The 20,070-nt window shown below is 35.7% G+C and overlaps 1 protein-coding gene across 9 annotated transcripts in view; it reads left to right on the top strand.

The window, feature by feature from the left end:
- Positions 1-20,070, top strand: part of USP15 (ubiquitin specific peptidase 15) — a 123,085-nt gene that overhangs the window by 72,811 nt on the left and 30,204 nt on the right. For 5 of the 9 annotated variants that reach the window (XM_008148737.3, XM_008148735.3, XM_054718912.1 and 2 more), the window contains one exon: positions 5,069-5,213. In XM_008148737.3, the coding sequence (XP_008146959.1) occupies positions 5,069-5,213 (145 nt within the window). Of the gene's footprint in view, positions 1-4,775; positions 4,853-5,068; positions 5,214-9,117; positions 9,214-18,158; positions 19,149-20,070 lie in introns of those variants that run through there. The other 4 variants (XM_054718915.1, XM_054718914.1, XM_054718916.1 and 1 more) reach the window with 3 other exon arrangements.

Raw genomic sequence — 20,070 nt, 5'->3', positions numbered from 1 at the left:
TAACCTTGTATATAGGATGTATTAAACATGGGCTATATTTTGACTAGAGTCACTATGTTAGTATATGTGATCTGTTGTGTTTCTCTTTTTGTCTTATTTCCCTGTTATGGTAAAAATATGACAGTAAAATCTGATCTCAAACCTCTGACTGCAGAAAATAATGAGAGGAATTGGTGTGTTTTCTTATTTTTAAAACATGATTAACTAATGACTTTACTCCTATACTAGATTATATATTTAACTATTTACATTTATCTTTTTTAGGTAGTAAAGTAGTCCTTTCATATTAGGAAACTTTAAGCAAATAGCTACGGAGGTTATCACCCCGATTAGTAAAGCTTACCCTTCTTAGTAAAGAACAAAATTTAAACATTTATAATACGGAAAGGTTTTTTTTCATTTTTAAAAACTTTAATGTGATCATAGTTATCTAAACAATTATTTTACATAAAATTTATTTCTTAATTTTCCATTCAATTTGTGGAAATAAGTAGCAGCTTAAGACTTCAGATGGAAATAGCATCATTACCCATTTTATATAAAACTAGAAGCCCAGTGCATGAAATTAGTGCACTTGTGGGGGTCCCTCAGCACAGCCTGGCCCCTTTCGCAGTCCCAGAGCCCTCAGGGGATATCCAGCAGTTGGACATCCTTAGCGCTGCCCCAGAGGTAAGAGAGGCTCGCACTACCGCCGCTGCGCTCACCAGCCATGAGCCCGGCTTGTGAGAGCGTACTGACCACCAGGGGGTAGCTCCTGCATTGAGCGTCTGCCCCCTGGTGTTCAGTGCACATCATAACGACTGGTCGTTCCGCCATTTGGTCAATTTGCATATTAGCCTTTTATTATATAGGATGGGTAAGGATGACCTTTTTGAATTATGTGCATTTTTGAAACTTGATATATGTAGAGATATTCTACAAGTATAAAGTATATATTAAAATCAGTAGTTATGACCACAGGTTTATATGAAATTTATTACAAATTCAAGGCTTGAATTAAACTATTACATTACTAAGTAGACCATTTTTATTTATCTTCAGTAATAAAAATATTAGTTATAAGGTAATACAAAGTATACTTTGAATTATTTAAGTTTTTATTGAGGACTAATATTATGAAGAACCATTAGCTGGAATATTATTTTTTTTACCATATGTTGTTATTATACCTGTTAGTCCATACAGCATTTGTTCTTGTCCTAATTATAATTTAAGTACATTTTTAATATGTACCAAATTTATTCTCTTTTTATTTCCTGCATTTTTCTCTCTCACTACATTTGTCTTGATACAATACTACCTTAAAAATTTTGTTTAATGTATTTATTGTCTCAACTCTTAGCATTCCACCTCAGAATATATTTCTGTTTTTCTGTTAATACATTTAAAGCTCTTATTTGAAATGTAAATGACTCCCTGTAGAACATTAAACAAGGAAAAGGACCTGGGTTTTGGAGACTGCCAGAGCTAGCTAGCCATCTGGTTCTTAACAAGTTACTTGCTGAAAGCATCATTTCATGAGCATAATTATAGATATGAGGAGTAAATAATGTATAAAGTTTATAATGTCAAATGTAAGTACTAATTAAAAAGTCAGACTGAAATTTTTATAAAGAGACTAGAGGCCCAGTGCACGAAATTCGTGGGTTTCCCTCAGCCCAGCCTGCACCCTCTCCAATCTGGGATCCCTCTCACAATCCAGGACTGCTGGCTTCCAACTGCTCGCCTGCCTGCCTGCCTGATTGCCCCTAACCGCTTTTGCCTGCCAGCCTGATCATCCCATAGCCACTCCCTGCCAGTCTGGGGACCTAACTGCTCCCCTGCCGGCCTGATTGCCCCTAACTGCCCTCCCCTGCCAGCCTCGTCACCCTACTGCCCTCCCCTGCTTGCCCGGTCACCCCTAACTGCCCTCCCTTGCCAGCCTGGTCCCCCCAACTGCCTTCCCCTGCAGGCCTTGTCTCCCAACTGCCCTCCACTGCTGGCCTGGTCACCCCTAACAGCCCTCCCCTGCTGGCCTGGTTGCCCCTAACTGCCCTCCCCTGCAGTCCTGATCTCCCCCCCCCCAACTGCCCTCCCCTGCCGACTTGGTCGCCCCCAACTGTCCTCCCCTGAGGCCTGCACCCCCAACTGTCCTCCTCTGCTGGCCTGGTGTTCCCCACAACTGCCCTCCCCTGCTGGCCTGATCACCCACAACTGCCTTCCCCTGCAGGCCATCTTGTGGCGGCCATCTTTGACCACATGGGGGTGGCCATCCTGTGTGTTGGAGTGACGGTCAATTTGCATACTACTCTTATTAGACAGGATAAGGGCTCAATTTTACAAAAAAAATGTTACATTTTTAATGTATATTTAAGGTGATAGAATTATAGTACAGAATTAACCTAGTGAAGTACATAAATTCCCATTAAGATTACTGGCAGGCTTATTTATTTTTGTGAAGTAGCATAGCTTTATAGGATAAAGGACTAGTTTACTCTCTTTAGGAAAAAAAAAAAGCAGAAATAGTCATGAGAAAATAGGTTTCCATGTACTTTGTCAAAGCATTTAAAGAACTGCTGGTTTTAGTATTTCCCATTGCAAACTTTAATACTTGATTTAGAAAGCACATAAAATGTGGATTATAAGTGACCAATCATGATAGTTTTAAAGTATTTTTTAAGTAGATCAGTTTTGATTGTCATTGTGCATCTAGACTACCTCAATCTTTGGGAAAGCCTTACCCTGACACTTAAAATGTAGAAGTCCTTTAAGGATTCAGATTTTTAAAGACAAAATAGCCTAGCCTGAGGATTCAAATTTTAAAAGACAAGATAATCTGTCTTGCATGACTCAATGGTTGAGCATCAACCTATGAACCAAGAGTCACAGTTCGATTCCCAGTATGGGGCTTGCAGGAGGCAGCTCATTAATGATTCTCTCTCATCATTGATATTTCTCTCTCTCTCGTTCCCTCTCCCTTCCCCTCTGAACTCAATAAAAATGTATTTTAAAACAAATTTTTAAATAAAGAGAAAATATAAATCAGAATTTCCAAATAAGTTTTTGTTCATTTCTCAGTAATTAGGAAAAACTATTCCAGCAAATCGCATCCTGTTGCCACAGAGAAGAATAGAGCTTCCAACATCCATTTGTGTTATGTGTAGGAGAGACAGATATATCTGAATATATACTTATGGAATAAGCATGTAAATATGCTTTTAGTCTTTTCGCTTGTGTGTGTGTGTGTGTTGTGTGTGTGTGTGTGTGTGTGTGTGTGTGTGTGTGTGTATAGGTGTAGGCATGAGCTTGCATTTGGGCATACCGTCCTTGTACATTTTAAGATTGCTTAAAATGTTATGTATTTATAGCCAGAATATATGAGTTTTTTAATGTGTAGAATGTGTGGGAAATATAGACCTTGCTTTTTTATATATATAGCACATAAAGAAAAAAAAGAGATTAAGTTTTTTTGTTGCATGTCTTCGAATTAGATTCAAGAATCTAGTCATCAGTCATTGAGTGAACCTATATTGAATTGCTTATAGGTGCCTTGTACTTTATTAGTTAGTGGGAATATAAAATATTAATTATAAGGCTACTGATCTGCAAATAACAAAAGATGCTTGAATTCTATTTGTTTCATACTTTTTTTAAAGTTTAAAATAAGCATATAGCCACAAGACTAGCAATTCTGAATTTGAATTGATCAAGGTTGTATTTCTTTTGGGCACTGCTGTTTTTGTTCAGTCTTGGGGTGGGTTGTTTTGTTGTTGTTTTTAGTCTGGGAGTTGGTCTTTTTGTTTGTGATGAAGGGGGTGTTTTCTTAAAAATGCAAAAATATTAGGCTAGCATTGTGTATATAATTTTAGTTGATGTGGTTTTGTGTGTTTTATCTATTTAGCTTGGGGTGTGTGTGTGTGTGTGTGTGTGTTTATTAAAGACTTTGTTAGAACAGGCTGTGGCAAAGTCCACTTAAACTGTTAAAATAATAAAGTGGAAGTATAGAAGCTACAATATAATGTATTTGAAATTATAAGTAAAAACTAATTTTTAAAAATATCAACAACAAATTGTAAGCCCATTGAAGTTGTTACGTTTATTTGTAGCAGTTTTTTTAAAAAATTTACATTATTAAATTTAAAAAATTTGATTCTTGTTCAGGTTTGTACTAATGAACTTTTTTAATGATTGAAAATATGCTTTTAAATTATGTCCAAAGTATCCATTATATTGAATACTTTGGATATAATTTATAAGGTAACCTATTACAAATTAAGGCAGAATCCATATTTTTCCAGAAAAACATTTATTACATATAAAAAGAATGAGGCATTGTTTAATTTATTTATTGACTTTTCTTAGTTCTTTCTAAAATTACCTTGATATTATCAAAGATTGATATCTCTTCAAGATTAGAATTTATTATGATAGTACAAATTATCCTGAGGTTGTATTCATCTAGTTAAATAAACTGCATTATTCTAACAACCTAAAAGAAAGAAAAGCCAAATAATTCTGGAATGTACTTGCTTAGAATCATTTCATTTTTGCATTCCTGATCACCCCTGGCTTTTTTCACATTTGAATACCAGATTTTGCTGGTCTAGCCTAGACTATAAATAGAATTTTCAGTGCATTAGTACAGTGATGTCACACAGGCCTTCTAAATTCTGGTCTGATCTGTAACTAAGGTACAACCCCTTCATGTTTCTACTATTCTCTTACAGTAGCAGGATGTAAAAGGGACATAAATGAGATGATTTATTGCTGCGGGTGGTGTTTAAAATCTAAATGTTTTAAATTTGATGAATCAATGGAGGATGGAGCAAGCTGTGAAGCTGCTCCAGTTAATCAAGGGTAGAAAGATACAATGGTTTGTTTTTGTTTGTGTGATATAAGATGCAGTCATTTGTTGATTGGATGAGGAGTGTCTTAATTAAGGGAGTATTAAAAAGATCCTGAGTTAAGTGCTTTATAAAAAATTTTAATGACTGACCACCTAATTCAAATAAGTTGAAAGTACTCTGTTCATTATAACTATATTGTAATCATTACTGCATTGTGAAAAATATTTTTTGTTTTCTTCCAGTGTGAAAAACTCAAATTATTGTCTCCCATCATATACTGCTTATAAGAACTATGATTATTCAGAACCTGGAAGAAACAATGAACAGCCAGGCCTCTGTGGCCTAAGTAACTTGGGAAATACGTGTTTCATGAACTCAGCTATTCAGGTAGGTATTTCCAAACAATGTGAAACTCGTGTGTTTTATGAGAGTCGGTAATACAAGAGTAGACTTGGGTTTTGTATGTCAGAACATGAGTATTATATGTGTTTTGAGAATTTCTTTTTTCGTGGAATATTTACTCATACACATTTGACTCATTCATTCTAGTGCTGGTAATAGAATATCTTTATCATGTTCCTCAATTAGGTGGCATATAATTGATTACCAAATAGTGGAAGATTAAATATCACTTCATGCAAAAATGTAATTCCAAACAGAAAATGTAGGCTCTCTGAGAAGAAAAGAAAGCTAGTGAGATCTCTACAATATTCAGTAGAAGCCTCTTGGTAGTTTGTTTTTGTTTTGACATGGATGGGAATGTTAGAGAATAAATATTTTATGGTCACCAATCTTCTAATTCTAAATAAAATTATTTTTAAATCTTTTTTTAACCTTAATGTGAAGTTAAGATTAAAAAAATGTTTTATGAACCTCCTTTTGTATACATATTTTAACACATCACTTTTCCTTAAAGATCTTTAATTGGGGGATATAAGAGATCACTGCTTTTGTCCCCTGTCTCTCCATGGAGCTTCCCTTTTTGTCCTACTCTTTCTATACCCTCTTCCAACTTAACTTGTTAAATATTTATGTCTTTGCTTGATTTTGAAGTAACAAGATCTACATATATATATTAATATCACTGTCACTGTGTATAAAATTAGAGCTGGTTATTTACTACCCCTTTTACAAATAAAAATTTTTTCAAGTCCCTGAAATAATGGCACATACTGTTTTTTATATTTAAATTTTAACATTTTTTGCAAATTCTGAATTTTACTTTCAAATTTGCAATTTTCTATTCTCGATTCATATTTAATACTGAATCTCCTTTGCCTAAGAGGCAGCCCCCAAATATAAAGATTAAATACAGAATATGGCTTGATAAGGACATTATTGCATATTTTTTTACTATCTGAGAAAAGCATAGGACTGTTCACCATCCAAAATTATAAATAAATCCTTTTGTAATTGTCTTTATAGCATTCTTGGAAAAATTAGATTTAAACTGTCATCACTCTGTAGATCAGGAGTTGAAGGAGTTGGCAATCTTTTAGAAATGTACAAGGGGTCATAATTGGTTAGTTTCTGATTTCTTGATTTAGAGTTGAGCTACTCAGTGTCTGTTGCAGATACTATGACGATTAGTAAACTCTTCCATTAAACCTTCTTTGATGAATAATATTTATTCACTTTAATGTGAATTACTTTATTCAAAATTGCTTTTCTAGTATGTTAGCACTAATGAACAATTTACATTTTTATTTTTCTGGTAGAGGAGAAATGAAACTCATTGAGAAGAGCAAGCACAAAGCACATTGTCCTTATCTTTACTTAGATAACAAAGTACAGTGCATTAGTTTTGAGCATTCAGAGATAGGGATTGGGCAGACAAGTTGCAATTTTGTCTGTATATGTGTTGGACTACCCTACTGATCACTGAAAATTATCCTTAATACCATACTGAATTTAATACTGAAAAATGTTTTATATAAACAGTCCAAGTTTGATATAGCTTGAGGTTTTTTTAAAAATATTCTAGTATAGAGAAAGAACGTTGGTGCTCTTTTATAAGGTTTAAGAAAATATTTTAACAGCATAGGCAATAAATATTTGGGTCTTTCAGAAGAAAGCAAGATTATTAATGCTGTGATTCATGGGAGGCTCTGGCATGCATTCCTTTTAAGGCAATATTACATTCTAGTTTCCTGTGCCTTTGATGTAGTCTATTTACTGTTTGTCTCCATATGGTTAAATTAATTTCTCAAAAATGAGTATTAAAATTAAATCTTCGAATCAGCTATATTGAGCTAGGTTTGGCATTTGTTTAACTTTCTTGTGTATGTTTTAAGGTGTCAGAAACTTCATTTTATTAGTTTTTGCAACTGTTTAAAGCAATTTTATTACCAAAAAAATTGGTAGATGTAATGCTGACACTCGTTCTTAATATGTTTCACCTTCGCATATTCTATTTCAACTGAGATGCAGTCATGAGGGTGAGGTTTGTTAGGGTGATAGTATGTTTATTTTCTGGTAATCATAAAGTATGAAAAATTTTTTATGTAAATTTCAATAAAGTATTTTAAGCAGTGGATATATTTCATGTCTGTATCTTGGTTGGTTGGAAACTGTATTTTCTCAAAAATAAAACTCTCCAAGCAAATTGTAGAGTACAAATATGAGTTATATTTTTGCTACTTTGGACTTTTAATCCAAATCCAGAATTAAAAAAACTAGTGCTTCAGTTTTATTTTTTTAAATCTTCTGTGATTTTCAATTGATTTAGATATAAGCTCTCAACCTAAAGTCACACTAATAGGGAATACAAAGTTGTAGCAGTAACTTTTTTCCTCTGTTTTATAAACACACGTGTAAGTTCTTAGGTCCACAGATGGAAATGATAAAAGATAACTAATAGAGTAGTTTTGGGTTGTTTTTTTTTTTCCTTCAAATTTCCTTATAACTTCTGTGAAATAGAAGACAATTCATAAACATCAGGAAATATTATGAAATAACACTTATACTGATCATTTAAATTTTAATATAGTTTCTTATATTCAGTAATCCTAAAAATATGAGTGGGCATTTTATAGTATGTGATCATGATTTATGCTTAACCCATCAGTAGCCTTGAAATAGTGAAATCTTTTTGATTGCTCATGATTAAAGATTAAACACCACCAATCTGTGTGATTTAATATTATTGTTATTCAATTTAATTATATTGGTGTTTTTTTCTCTGATGTGATGGTATTTGTGAGCATTAAATTTTTCTGATGAGTCTAGTACTGTCATATAGTTTCAATTTATTAAGTCAATTTTCATTTAATGTAAGATACTTTTGATCATAAATCCTGACCTTATGGAGATTATAATCTAGATATTGTGATTTTCAAACTTTTTTGCTGTTTAGCATAAAAAGATTGTAAATTATTACTGTGAAAAGTTTAATTGTATTGTCAGTATTTAAACAGATGTAGTGAAATTGCTTTAATTGGGTAAAGTGTCCAGAGTCCCATCTGCTTTCTTTTACTTAATGGCCCCAGAAGCATTCTTATGGGATACCAAGAACAGTTTAAAAACCATATTGTGGCTAGAAAGAAAATAAAAGAACACATCAAAAATTAATAATATAGGTTAGGAGCACACTATGAAGTTACACTGCCTGGATTAAACACATCTCTGCTACTTATTAGCTGTGTTATCCTATACAAGTAATTTCCAATACTCATTTTTTCTTATCAGATGAGGAAAATAATACCTGTATGTGGGAGTTTTGTGGGGATTAAGTGAGTTGATAAATATAAAGGTCTTAGGACAGTGACTGGCACATCATAAAAGAATTAGGTACGTATTAGGTTGATATTATTTTGTCTGTTTTTAAATTCAAGGACTCAAGCAGAGTGACTCTGGAAAAACTCCAAATTCCATAGCTTGTATATTTGTTCTTTCCTACAAGTCTTATTCCACTTTGGCTGGACTTGGTGAATGAAGAAAGAATTGAATGTACTTTTATTTTTCACTGTATTATTATTCAACAATAGTATTTATCATCTCCCAAAGGGGTATAATAACATGGAACTATGTATGAATATTCAATCCACAGGGAACTCAAAATTCTTGAGTTCAGGTTATCCCTGTCCACAGCTTTCTAAGTAGTTATGATCATAGGCATATACTACCATGTCCTGGTGGTACAGCTAAGTTAACAAAATACTCGTCTAGTGCTTTAAATATATATTACTCCATTGAGAGAATGTCTAGTTTTTTTATTGGAGGTTATTTTAATTAGCATTAGTTGAGTAGATTCAGGAGCACTCCAACCTTGTCTTTTTCATTGTCAAGGCCTAGGAGGCTCATGATTGGCTTCCTGGAAGAAGCAACTCTTCAGATGGATTTGAAGCAGGGGAGTGATGTGGTCTTTTCCACTGGAAAGCAGCATGGCGTAAGATGGTTGTTTTCAAACTTTTTTCTTGGAAATAGTAGGGCTCTTTAAATAGACTCTGGGAAGTCATTGAAAATTTTTATAGTAATCGAGGACCTGTCCATTATTCCTGTCATACAATGTAAAATCATTTGTGAATTCCAACCTTTTTAAGGTCACTTTTTTTCTGTGATCTCTTGGGTTGGGAAAAAAATTATTCAGTAAACTCAAAAGAATGTTTAATAGAAAGTTTAGGGTTGCGATTTTTTTTTTAAGACTTAATTAAAGAGAATGAGCAATACTACCCAGAGATAACATTCTTTTAGGAAAATAGATTCTCATTATATTATAAAAACAGAGAGGAAAATCATTACTGAAGCTATTATTTCTATGTTCCTGTACTTCATAGCTTTGAATATGATTAAATATAATGCTATTCTACTCTCACCTTAGACATTCTTTTCCCTTTTATTGAAACACAAATTCTTGGAAGCCCAGTTTAACATGAAGCTTTCTAATTTTATTCAAATTAACCAAAGTTATATTTAAATAAATGATGTGGTTTCCATCAAAAAATGAAACACTTAAACCCCAAGACATAAGAATTTTTAAAAATACTTACGATTTTAAAGAAAATTACTTCTTCTTATAAATTCAGAATGTGACTGACTAAAAATTCAAATAGTTCTTCCTAGGGCAAATTTTTATCTAATTCAGAAAAATTAAACTCAATTATTTGAGCTCCTCCCATATTATGTGCCAAAAATTTTATGGCATGCTATCATCAAAAATATGTTAAATCATCTATCAAATGACAACTCCGTCAGGTGTTCTTTCCATTTTGATAAAAATAAAGATATGGAAACTCCCTTACTTGTATTAGATCCATTCACTTTCTCAACACAGATACCAATGTTTTTACTTTTCTCATTGTTAAAACTAGGGTTTTTACTTTTCTCATTGTTAAAACTTTTCTCATTGAGAACTATCCCTTTTAACACAGAAGGAGAAGTGGCAAAAAGATACCTTGAATTCTCAGGTAAATTATTTTGGAGAAGAGTATATATAACAGTTCTCTAAGAATTTAGTTTTTATAACTGGGGGAGAAATGGTATCTAAAAGAATGCCTTGCACCTGTGTAACTTGGTTAATAATGATTTTTTTGTCATGATAACATCCTTAACCTCAGATATAGGGTGGGACAATCTTATTTTTCTGCTCTTCACATTCTTCCGAATTAATATATACAAGTTTCTTTAGGATTAATGCTTCTATTTCTGATAACTTAAATAATTTGCTTAATGACTTAAATATTTTGTTTGTCCCTAGTTCTATAAAAGGAATATAGAATACAGGGAAATAGAGAGGTTATTTGAAGGAGTTGTAAATAAGAACATCTGGTTCTAATAAAGAATGGTTTTACATTACTCTGGCTATAAAAGATCAACACTAATTTAATATAAATATGCTCATTAGGATTTCTTACAGAGATCACATCTTATAACAGCAGTTATAAATATGATTAGACTGAAGTATCTTCTGTTGATTTTAATAACTGTTTAAAGGATTTTTATTTGTAATTGAAAGGAAAATCTGTAATTTATAATGGTAACTACAAATATGCCCCCCTCCAAAAAACCAAAGTGAAAGAAAAAATGGTTCTGGATTTACTTTTATTACCTAAAAATCAAACAGTTTATTTTCTTGATGTCAAAATCTTTCTATATTTTTCTCCTTTATTAAAATGTATACTTATATCATTAACATTTTATGGTTGAACATTTCTAAAGTGTGTCAGGCTTATCCTCTAAATTACAAATTGTTATTTAGTGTCACTAGAATATATAACGTATTGTACTAATAGAGCCTTAAAATGTAGTAAGCCAGGTTAAATCCCTATTAAGGGCTTGTTTTGTTGTCTTTAATGTATACATTTAAATTCCAGTCTGTTGAAGCCAAGCTGTATATATTATCAAAAGGCCCTCACCTAGTGGATTTTTTTAAATCTTCAGATTATCTTCTTTCTATTTTAGTTTGTGAGTAGAAATACTTATGGTGATGCTCATTATCCATGACTAATTTTTAGTATTGTTACTTTGCCAACAATGGATGCTTAGTGCAATATTATTTCAGTACTATACGTATGGAAATTAATTGCTCAGTGTTATCAATAATCTCTTTACATAAATTGTAAATTATACCAGGCAGGTCAGTGACTTGGTCACTGAAAATCATTGCTTTAATTGATAATAATATTAAAAATAGTAATTCTCATAAACTCATTAATATATTAACAGCCCAGTAACAAACCCACAGCCTCTGATAATAATAGTACCCTTCTTTGCATGGCGCAGGTTGTTTTCCATCATTGTCTCTTTCTTAATTTCTCTTCCCAGAGGTGTTTGAGTAAGGTGTCCTTATTTTACTGGTAATGAAATTGAGGCAAGAGAAGTTTAAGTAACATGTTACCCACTTAGACAACTTAATAAATAAATTAAAATTGGGTTGTTATTGAGAATATTCTGAGATCATCTATCTTCAAAATTATACTAATCAACTTAGAAGAAATCCCTTTAAAATGTTTTCTTTTGGTCAAATGTACATAACAAAAATTTACCATTTCACCATTTTTAAGTGTACAGTTTAGTGGGATTAAGTATAATAACATGTTGTGCAAACTTTTAGAATATTTTTAAGTTTATGCCAAATATATGGCCCCCGTAATGCAAGATGCTTCCATTAAGTAATATTACTGTTGTATAAACAGTTTACCTAAGAATTATTATATACATCCTTATTCATTTGATGGTAAGAAGTTCAAAATAATTCAAGAACTCCTTTTAGAATTGTTATCATCCTAAGCTATGACCAAAGAATAGGTATGAGTTAGGCAGGGAAGAAGTGATGTTAGCTAGAGCAACAAACTGTGCAAAGACCCTAACATGGGCAAGTTTGAGGACAAAAAGGTGAGTAACCTATGGAATAATATTTGAAGGGGAGTGATATAAAATGAATTAGAAGAAGTAGACAAAAGCCAGGTCATATAAGGGGAATTTGAATTTTAATGTATTACAAAAGCATTGAAGTTTCCAGGTTATCATCATTTCATTTGGTTTATTGTAATTCTCTCCTAGCTGATTTCTCTGCTTATACCCATAATTCCTCTGGTCTGTCTTAAAAAGAGTAGCCAGAGTGATTCTTTCCAACCGAAGGCATTTCCTGTTACTCTTTGCCTATAACACTAAATAACTAAAGTTCTTAAAAGAGACCATAAAGCTATATTTAATCTGGCCCCCTGCTATCTTATTTTCTCCTACTTTTCTCCATCTTCACTAGCCAAGAATGTTCCAGACTGAGTGTCTCTCAACTTTAAATTTCCTATACCTGGAATGTTTTTTCTCCAAATATTTATATCCTTGCTCTCTCACTTCCTTCAGGTCTCTATTATCAAATTCTTTCCCAATTACTCTGTGCAATAGTACTACCCTCCCTGCATTACACATATCAATCATGACCTATATGTATTTGGGTTTTTGTTTGTCTGCTTCCCCCCTACTTCCAATGCACACATGCTCTCCATGAACTCAGGGGCTTTGTTTTAGTCATTACTATTGCCCCATTATCTAGAACAGTGTCCCCATTATGTAAAAGGCACTCAAATTAATGAAAAGCGAAGGAAACCATAAATGTGTCTCTAGTTTCTGAGTTATACATCAAAATGATAACCATTTAATGAAATTGGAGTGGTAGAAGAAGGGACAAAATTAGAAGACTAGGTTTTTAGTGGGGAGAAGATAAGTTAATTTTAGGATTATGCAATTTGTGACACCCATGAAACATCCACATAGATCAGGGTGGGGAAACTTTTTTCTGCCAAGGGCTATTTACATATTTATACCATCATTCAAGGGCCATACAAAATTATCAACTTAAAAATTAGACTGCTATATTTGGTCAAACATTTAACTCACCGCTAATGTCTTGGCATGGCAGACCAAATGATTTCATGGGCCTTATACGACCATGGGCCAGATGTTCCCCACTCCTGACACAAATACATCCTAGGCAGATTAGTATCTATATATATATATAAAAGCCTAAGTGACCGTTCGACCAGTAGCTATGACATGCACTGACCACCAGGGGGCAGACGCTCAGTGCACAGCCATGGAAACATGGAACAGACTGATGAATCTCAGAGGGGAGGGCAGGAAGAGATTTAACCAAAGATCTTATATGCATAGTAGAGGCCCGGTGCACAGATTCATGCACCAGTGGGGTCCCTTGGCCTGGTCTGCAGGGATCGGGTAGAAACTGGCAGTCCGACATCTCCTGAGTGGTCCCAGATTGCGAGAGGGTGCAGGCCAGGCCAGGGGACCCCACCAGTGCACAAATCCATGCACTGGGCCTCTAGTTCTACTATAAAATACAGACTAAGGCCTAGGTTGGAAATAGAAATATGGCTGTTGTAGATTGTATTTAAAATCAGTGAAATGATTGCATCTAAATGAAGACATCTATTAAAAAGAGATCCCATAATTAAGCCTTACAAATACAACATTTGAATGGAGGAAAATACTGTTGCAGCAGGAAAAAAAAGAAACTATGGATGCAAGTAATTTCTAGATGCAAGTAGTTCCATTATCTGAAAATATGAGACCAAATCATTAGCTAAGGATGAAAGAGTAAGTTTCTTGGCAGTATTGCAATCTCGTCTGAAGTTGGAGATCAATTTACAATTATATAAATTTGTTTACTTGAGATGTTCTCTAACAGTGTTCAGCTACATGGTCCATAAAATAGATGACTGAACTCACAAAATAAATAATTGGGTTTATCTAGGATTGGAGAGCGAAAGGGGCAAAGGAATAAAGAACAACTAAATTTTCTTGTTTTTATTAGGGTAATTCATTAGCTAATTCAGCAAACAGTTTTTGAGTCTCTATTATGTGTCAAGTATTATTCTAGACATTGTTGACACAGAGTTGAAAAAGTGCCTATCCTCAGGAAGTTCATGGTATAGTGAATGAGGTAGACATATAAATAAATAAGGTATGGTAGAACACATGATCAGCCAAAGAGAAGATGTGGAACCAAGGAGATGAGACTTTTCAGTTGGGTCTTGATTTCATTTGGTAGAGAACATTATTCATTATGACTTATGTTTTGCAGGTGTACTCATGAAAATAGCAATTACCAGAGATAAACTATAACATAACGTAATGCTTTTTCTATCACAGAAATCCTTAATGAAAAATCTATTTTGCCATAGCAAAAAAGTGTTCAAACACCTAATAAACACATATTGGCACCTCCTGTGGGCTACATAGTGATGCTTTTTCATATATATATGCCAGCACTAAAAAGAGAAATACCTAAAATATTTTAAGCCATGACAATATCAATAGAACAAACATATAGATTCCTAAAGTAATTACATCAATGATGATGTCTATTTGAATTTGAAGGATTTACTGGAAAACCCTCCTTTTATAATCACCTCGTATATAATTAAAAATATGTCTATGGCCTTTATTTAGAGAGATTTTGCTATAAATATAAACTGAATTATTGACACATACACACTAATATACATACACACATGTATATTCATTATGTATACCACTATATGTATAAATATATATGTGTGTTTGTGATTTTATATGAGATAGTAGAAGTAATCCTATCTAATAAAAGGGTAATATGCAAATTAACCATCACTCCCATAGCCACAAAGATGGCAGCATCGGCTGGAGCCACGGAGCGGACGGGAGGCTGGCGACGAAGGAAGCCAAGCCTCCTGCACACCCAGGCCGGCCGCTGAGGGAGACATGCGGGGAGTGAGCGAGGTTCCCTGTCTGAGGGTTCCAAATCTGCCATTGGTTCCTTTCACTGCTAATTCCCTTCTTTGCAGGTATCCTCCACGCAAAAGCCATTCTGTGCAAATATGTCATGTCCTAATGGGTGAATCCTAAACAGAATGAGTGTCACATTTGGGCAACCTAACTCCCATTAGAAAAAGGACCTGAGAGGAGGGATTTAGGAATCAAAGCCATCGCGACGTGCTCGGTCTCTGGAACTGCTGTTAAACACCGGCAGTCTGAGACCCTCCCAAACACCACCTGAGCTAAACCTGAGAACCAAGATATTTTCAAGGCCCAAAGTTGACAGGGGTAAGGGAGAAGGGGAGCAAAGCAAGCAGAACAGCCAACTCAACCAAAGATGCAGGAGCCTAAGATAATGCATAGAAATGTCCTGGACACCGATGCTCTCCCACAGACGTGCCCACACCCCGCTGGGGGAAGGGGTGTGTACGTGCAGAGTTTAAGGCCGCCACCGGCAGGAGGGAAGCATGCCTAAGGATTTTTTGTCTCTGTCCCACAGTCCAGAAGCAGAGTCAGAATCAAGAAGCGAAGTCTTACCTCAGTGCTGGGGTGTTTAAAAGTATCTAAAAATAGTAGTTCCATTGCGAGTCCACTGCCATGTTTGCCACGGATGGGAGGTGCACAGAGGACTTCCGGGGCAGCCCTATACCTCAGGGGCGACAGCGGCTTTTGAGAGGGAGAGACTGCAGGACTTGGGGTGTTCAAAGAGCTAGCCCTCCAAACCTTGGCCTATCCAGAAGCTTGGTGCTGCTGGAAGTTGCTGGCCCCACCTTCTCCAGCATGGTGGTGAAAGGCTGAGAGAGGAGAGGTGGATACGGTGGCTCCAATGGTCCAAATCCTGTTGTCTCTGTTACCTAGCCTCTTTGCCCTCCAGGACAGCCTCAGTACCAGTGCAGAGGAGGCTTTGGAGAGGGTTGTGGTGAGGAAAATCCAGTGAAACCACTGTCAAGAGCCTTTCTATGGCTGGCAGGAAAACACAGCAATGAGGGAAGTATAATGTCTCAAAGCGAAGAGGTTGGGTTGTTGTTTTTTTCTCATCAGCAGCGTTTGAATATTACCTAAACCACAGACTTTGCGAGAATTAATTGAAATAAAATTCCAGAAATTGTATAACAGCCAGGCTGAAGTAGATAGTTGGTTGAGCGTGAGCATGGTTCTGTGCACGGAAAGGTTGCAGGTTCTATTCCAGGTCAGAGAACATACCTAGATTTCAAGTTGGATCCCTGGTCAGAGCTCCTAAAGAAGGCAGTTGAAGGGATGTTTCTTACATTGATGTTTCTCTCTCACTATCCCTCTCGCTTCCACTCTCTAAAAATCAATGGAAAATGAATTAATGCCATATCTACAAATGTGGGTAATCTAAAAAGAAAAAAAAAAAAGTGGGGGGGCCCTAACCAGTTTGGCTCAGTGGATAGAGCATCGGCCTACGGACTGAAGGGTCCCAGGTTCATTTCCAGTCAAGGGCATGTACCTTGGTTGCGGGCACATCCCCATTTGGGGGTGTGCAGGAGGCAGCTGATTGATGTTTCTCTCTCATTGATGTTTCTAACTCTATTCCTCTCCCTTTCTCTTCATGAAAAAAATAAATAAGATATATTTAGAGGGGAAAAAAGGGTAAAAGAGGTTGAATGTGTACTGTATAATTTAAAGCGTGTAAAATAATATAACTTTTTAGGGGCATATATGTTATCTATACTAATAAAAGGGTAATGTGCTAATTAGACCAACATCTTTCAGACATACATCTGGACGTCCTTCCAGACAAAGCCACGGTGGTGGGGGCTGATGCAGAGGCCGTTAGGGGCAATCAGGCCAGCAGGGGAGGCACCAGGTCGGCAGGGGAGCAATTAGGCGTCGATCAGGCTGGCAGGGGAGTGGTTAGGGGGTGATCAGGCTGGCAGGCAGGCAAGTGGTTGGGAGCCAGCAGTCCCAGATTGTGAGAGGGTTGTCCGACTGCCACAGGGATCGGGCCTAAACCGTCTGTCGGACATCCCCCGAGGGGTCCCAGATTGGAGAGGGTTCAGGTTGGGCTGAGGGACACACACACACACACACACCATGCATGAACTTCGTGCACCGGGCCTCTAAGTTCTTCAATAATTGCCTGGGGCTTTTCTGAGCATTATAAACTTTCAGTAAGGCTTTTAATAACTATTTTTGAAAGAAACTAAAAATAAATTTTTGACAAAAATATTACTAATTATTTATAAGAAAATTATTGATAGTAAGATATGTATACTTTAAGATTCCTCTTATACTCATTAACTGCCATACCAAAAGTGTCTCTGTCATCTTCCTGAGACTTGTTCCATTAATCACCTCTTCTTTTTCTATATGTTTAGCCTCACCTGATAACTGTCTTTCTTTCAGCATACATACATGGTTAAGTCTTCTTTATTTTTCTATTTTTAAATATGTTTTTATTTGTTTTAATAGAGATAGAAAGGGAGAGGAGTAGAGAGATAGAAACATCAATGAGAGAGAAATATCATTGATTGGCTGCCTTCTGCATGTCCCCTACTGGGGATTTAACCCATAACCCAGGAATTTGCCCTGAGTGGCAATCAAGCTGGTGATGTCTTGGTTCATGGGTCAACATTCAACCACTGAGCCACACCAGTTGGGCGTTAAGTCTTTTTTAACTGGATAGGAGGGGTGGAATGAAGAGGAGCCTTGACCTTGAAAAGGGTGGGCCTTCTTCTCCTTTCTCATCTCTCATTCAGTAGTTCTTATCTCTGCAGCATAGTATAAAAGTTAAAAGCATGAATTTTGTGGATGGGTGGGAAGAGATCAACCACAGAACTTATATGCATATATACAAAACCCATAGACACAGACTATATACTAGGTGTACCAGTTAATAATGCGGATTTTTTTCAATAGATGGAGTTACACATATGTTGATATATATGTGATTTGATATGTATGCTATTTTGTTGTATTGACAACAAACTTCAAAACTTCATATGTCAAATTTTCTGAAGGTGTTAACATCATAGATATTTTTACACTTAACAATGTCGAATTTCATGCCAACAAAAGCATTTGTAGGAAGTTTTAATTCATTACTTTATTTTGAAGAAAAATGCTGCTGAATACTTCGGGAAGCTTATGGTGAACATGCTCCATCTCAAGATACTTGTGAACGCTAGTTTAAACACTTTAAAAGTGATGATTTCGATGTGAAAGACAAAGAACGTCCAGGTCAACCAAAAAAGTTTGAAGACGAACAATTACAAGCATTATTGGGTGAAGATGCACGTCTAACTCAAGAACAACTTGCAGAATGATTAAACGTTGCTCAGCAAACAATTCCTGATCGTTTACAAGCAATGGAAAATATTTTAAAGGAAGGAAAATGGGTGCCACATCAACTGAACGAAAGACAAATGGAAAACCAAAAAGTCATCAATAAAATGTTGCTTCAACGGCACAAAAGAAAGTCTTTTTTGCATCGAATTGTGACTGGCGATGAAAAGTGGATTTATTTTGAGAATCCCAAATGCACAAAATCATGGGTTGAACTAGGTCAACCATCAACATCCACTGCAAGGCCAAATTGCTTCAGAAAGAAGACAGTGCTCTCCATTTGGTGGGATCAGAAAGTGTGGTGTATTATGAGCTTCTAAAACCAGGTGAAACCGTTAATACTGATCGCTACCTACAACAAATAATCAATTTTAACCACGCTTTGATCGTAAAATGACCAGAATGTGCCAGAAGACACGGCAAAGTAATTTTGTTTCATGATGATGTACCATCACACACTTCAAAACCAGTTAAAGACACATTAACAGGTCTTGCCTGGGAGGTATTAACCCACCCGCTATATTCACCAGACCTTGCTCCTTCAGATTACCACTTGTTCTGATCGATGGCACATGCACTTGCTGAGCAGCACTTTAAATCATACGAAGAAGTGGAAAACTGGGTCTCTCAATGATTTGCCTCAAAACAAGAAAAGTTTTATTGGGACGGTATGCACAAATTACCTGAAAGATGGGGTAAATGTGTAGCTAGCGATGAACATTACTTTGAATAAAGCACTTTTGATGTTTCTCTTGAAATTAATCGTGTTTTCTTTGATTACAAAATCCGCATTATTAACCGATAGACCTAGTAGTGTGTTGAAGGCCTGGGGTGTGGAAGAGGGACAGTGTGAGCTAGAAGGGGTCAATGGGGGAGAGGGGAGGAGAATATCTGTAATACTTTTAACAGTAAAGATAAATTTTTTTTAAAAGCATGGATTTTTGGAAACTGACAACTTGGATTCAGATCCTAGTTCTGCCACTTAGAACTTATGTGACCTTGGATAAAAATAAGAAGCTTCTTGCTGGGTCAATGTGGTTCAGTGGTTGAATGTCTACCTATGATCCTGGAGGTCATGGTTTGGTTCCAGTCAGGGCACATGATTTGGTTTTGGGCTTGATCCCCAGTAGGGGGTGTTCAGGAGGCAGCCAATCAATGATTCTCTCTCATCATTAATGTTTCTGTCTCTCTCCCCCTCTTCCTTCCTCTCTGATATCAGTAATAAAAATATTTCTTTAAAATTTTTTTAAAAGCTTTTTAATTTTTTCATCTGTTAAATTAAGATGCAGTTCTTACAAAGTGCTTGGCACATAATAAGCAGCATTAAAGTATCAACTGCTGTTATGTAATTATTTTCACTATCATATCATACTATAGGAATTGATTTTTATAAGGTTACTCTTGACCTCCTATTTGCTGCATTCTTTATCTTTGAGAAGTTAACATCTCCTTATAACTGACAAATCACAAATGTGTCTCAACCATAATTCTCTCTCTTGAATGTCCCTCCAATATATAACTACTAGAGGATTTGTGCACGGGTGGGGTCCCTCAGCCTGGCCAGCAATCAGGGCCAATCGGGGCCGGCCAGCCAGGGTCAGGGACCGCGGGAGGTTGGCCACTTGCAAGAGGTTGGCTGTGGGAGTACACTGACCACCAGGGGGCAGCTTCTGCGTTGAGCGTC

The sequence above is a fragment of the Eptesicus fuscus genome, chromosome 7 (assembly GCF_027574615.1).
Source record: "Eptesicus fuscus isolate TK198812 chromosome 7, DD_ASM_mEF_20220401, whole genome shotgun sequence".
Taxonomy (NCBI): Eukaryota; Metazoa; Chordata; class Mammalia; order Chiroptera; family Vespertilionidae; genus Eptesicus; species Eptesicus fuscus.
Note: the sequence above shows the minus strand (reverse complement) of the source record. Positions and strands in the feature narration are given on the sequence as shown.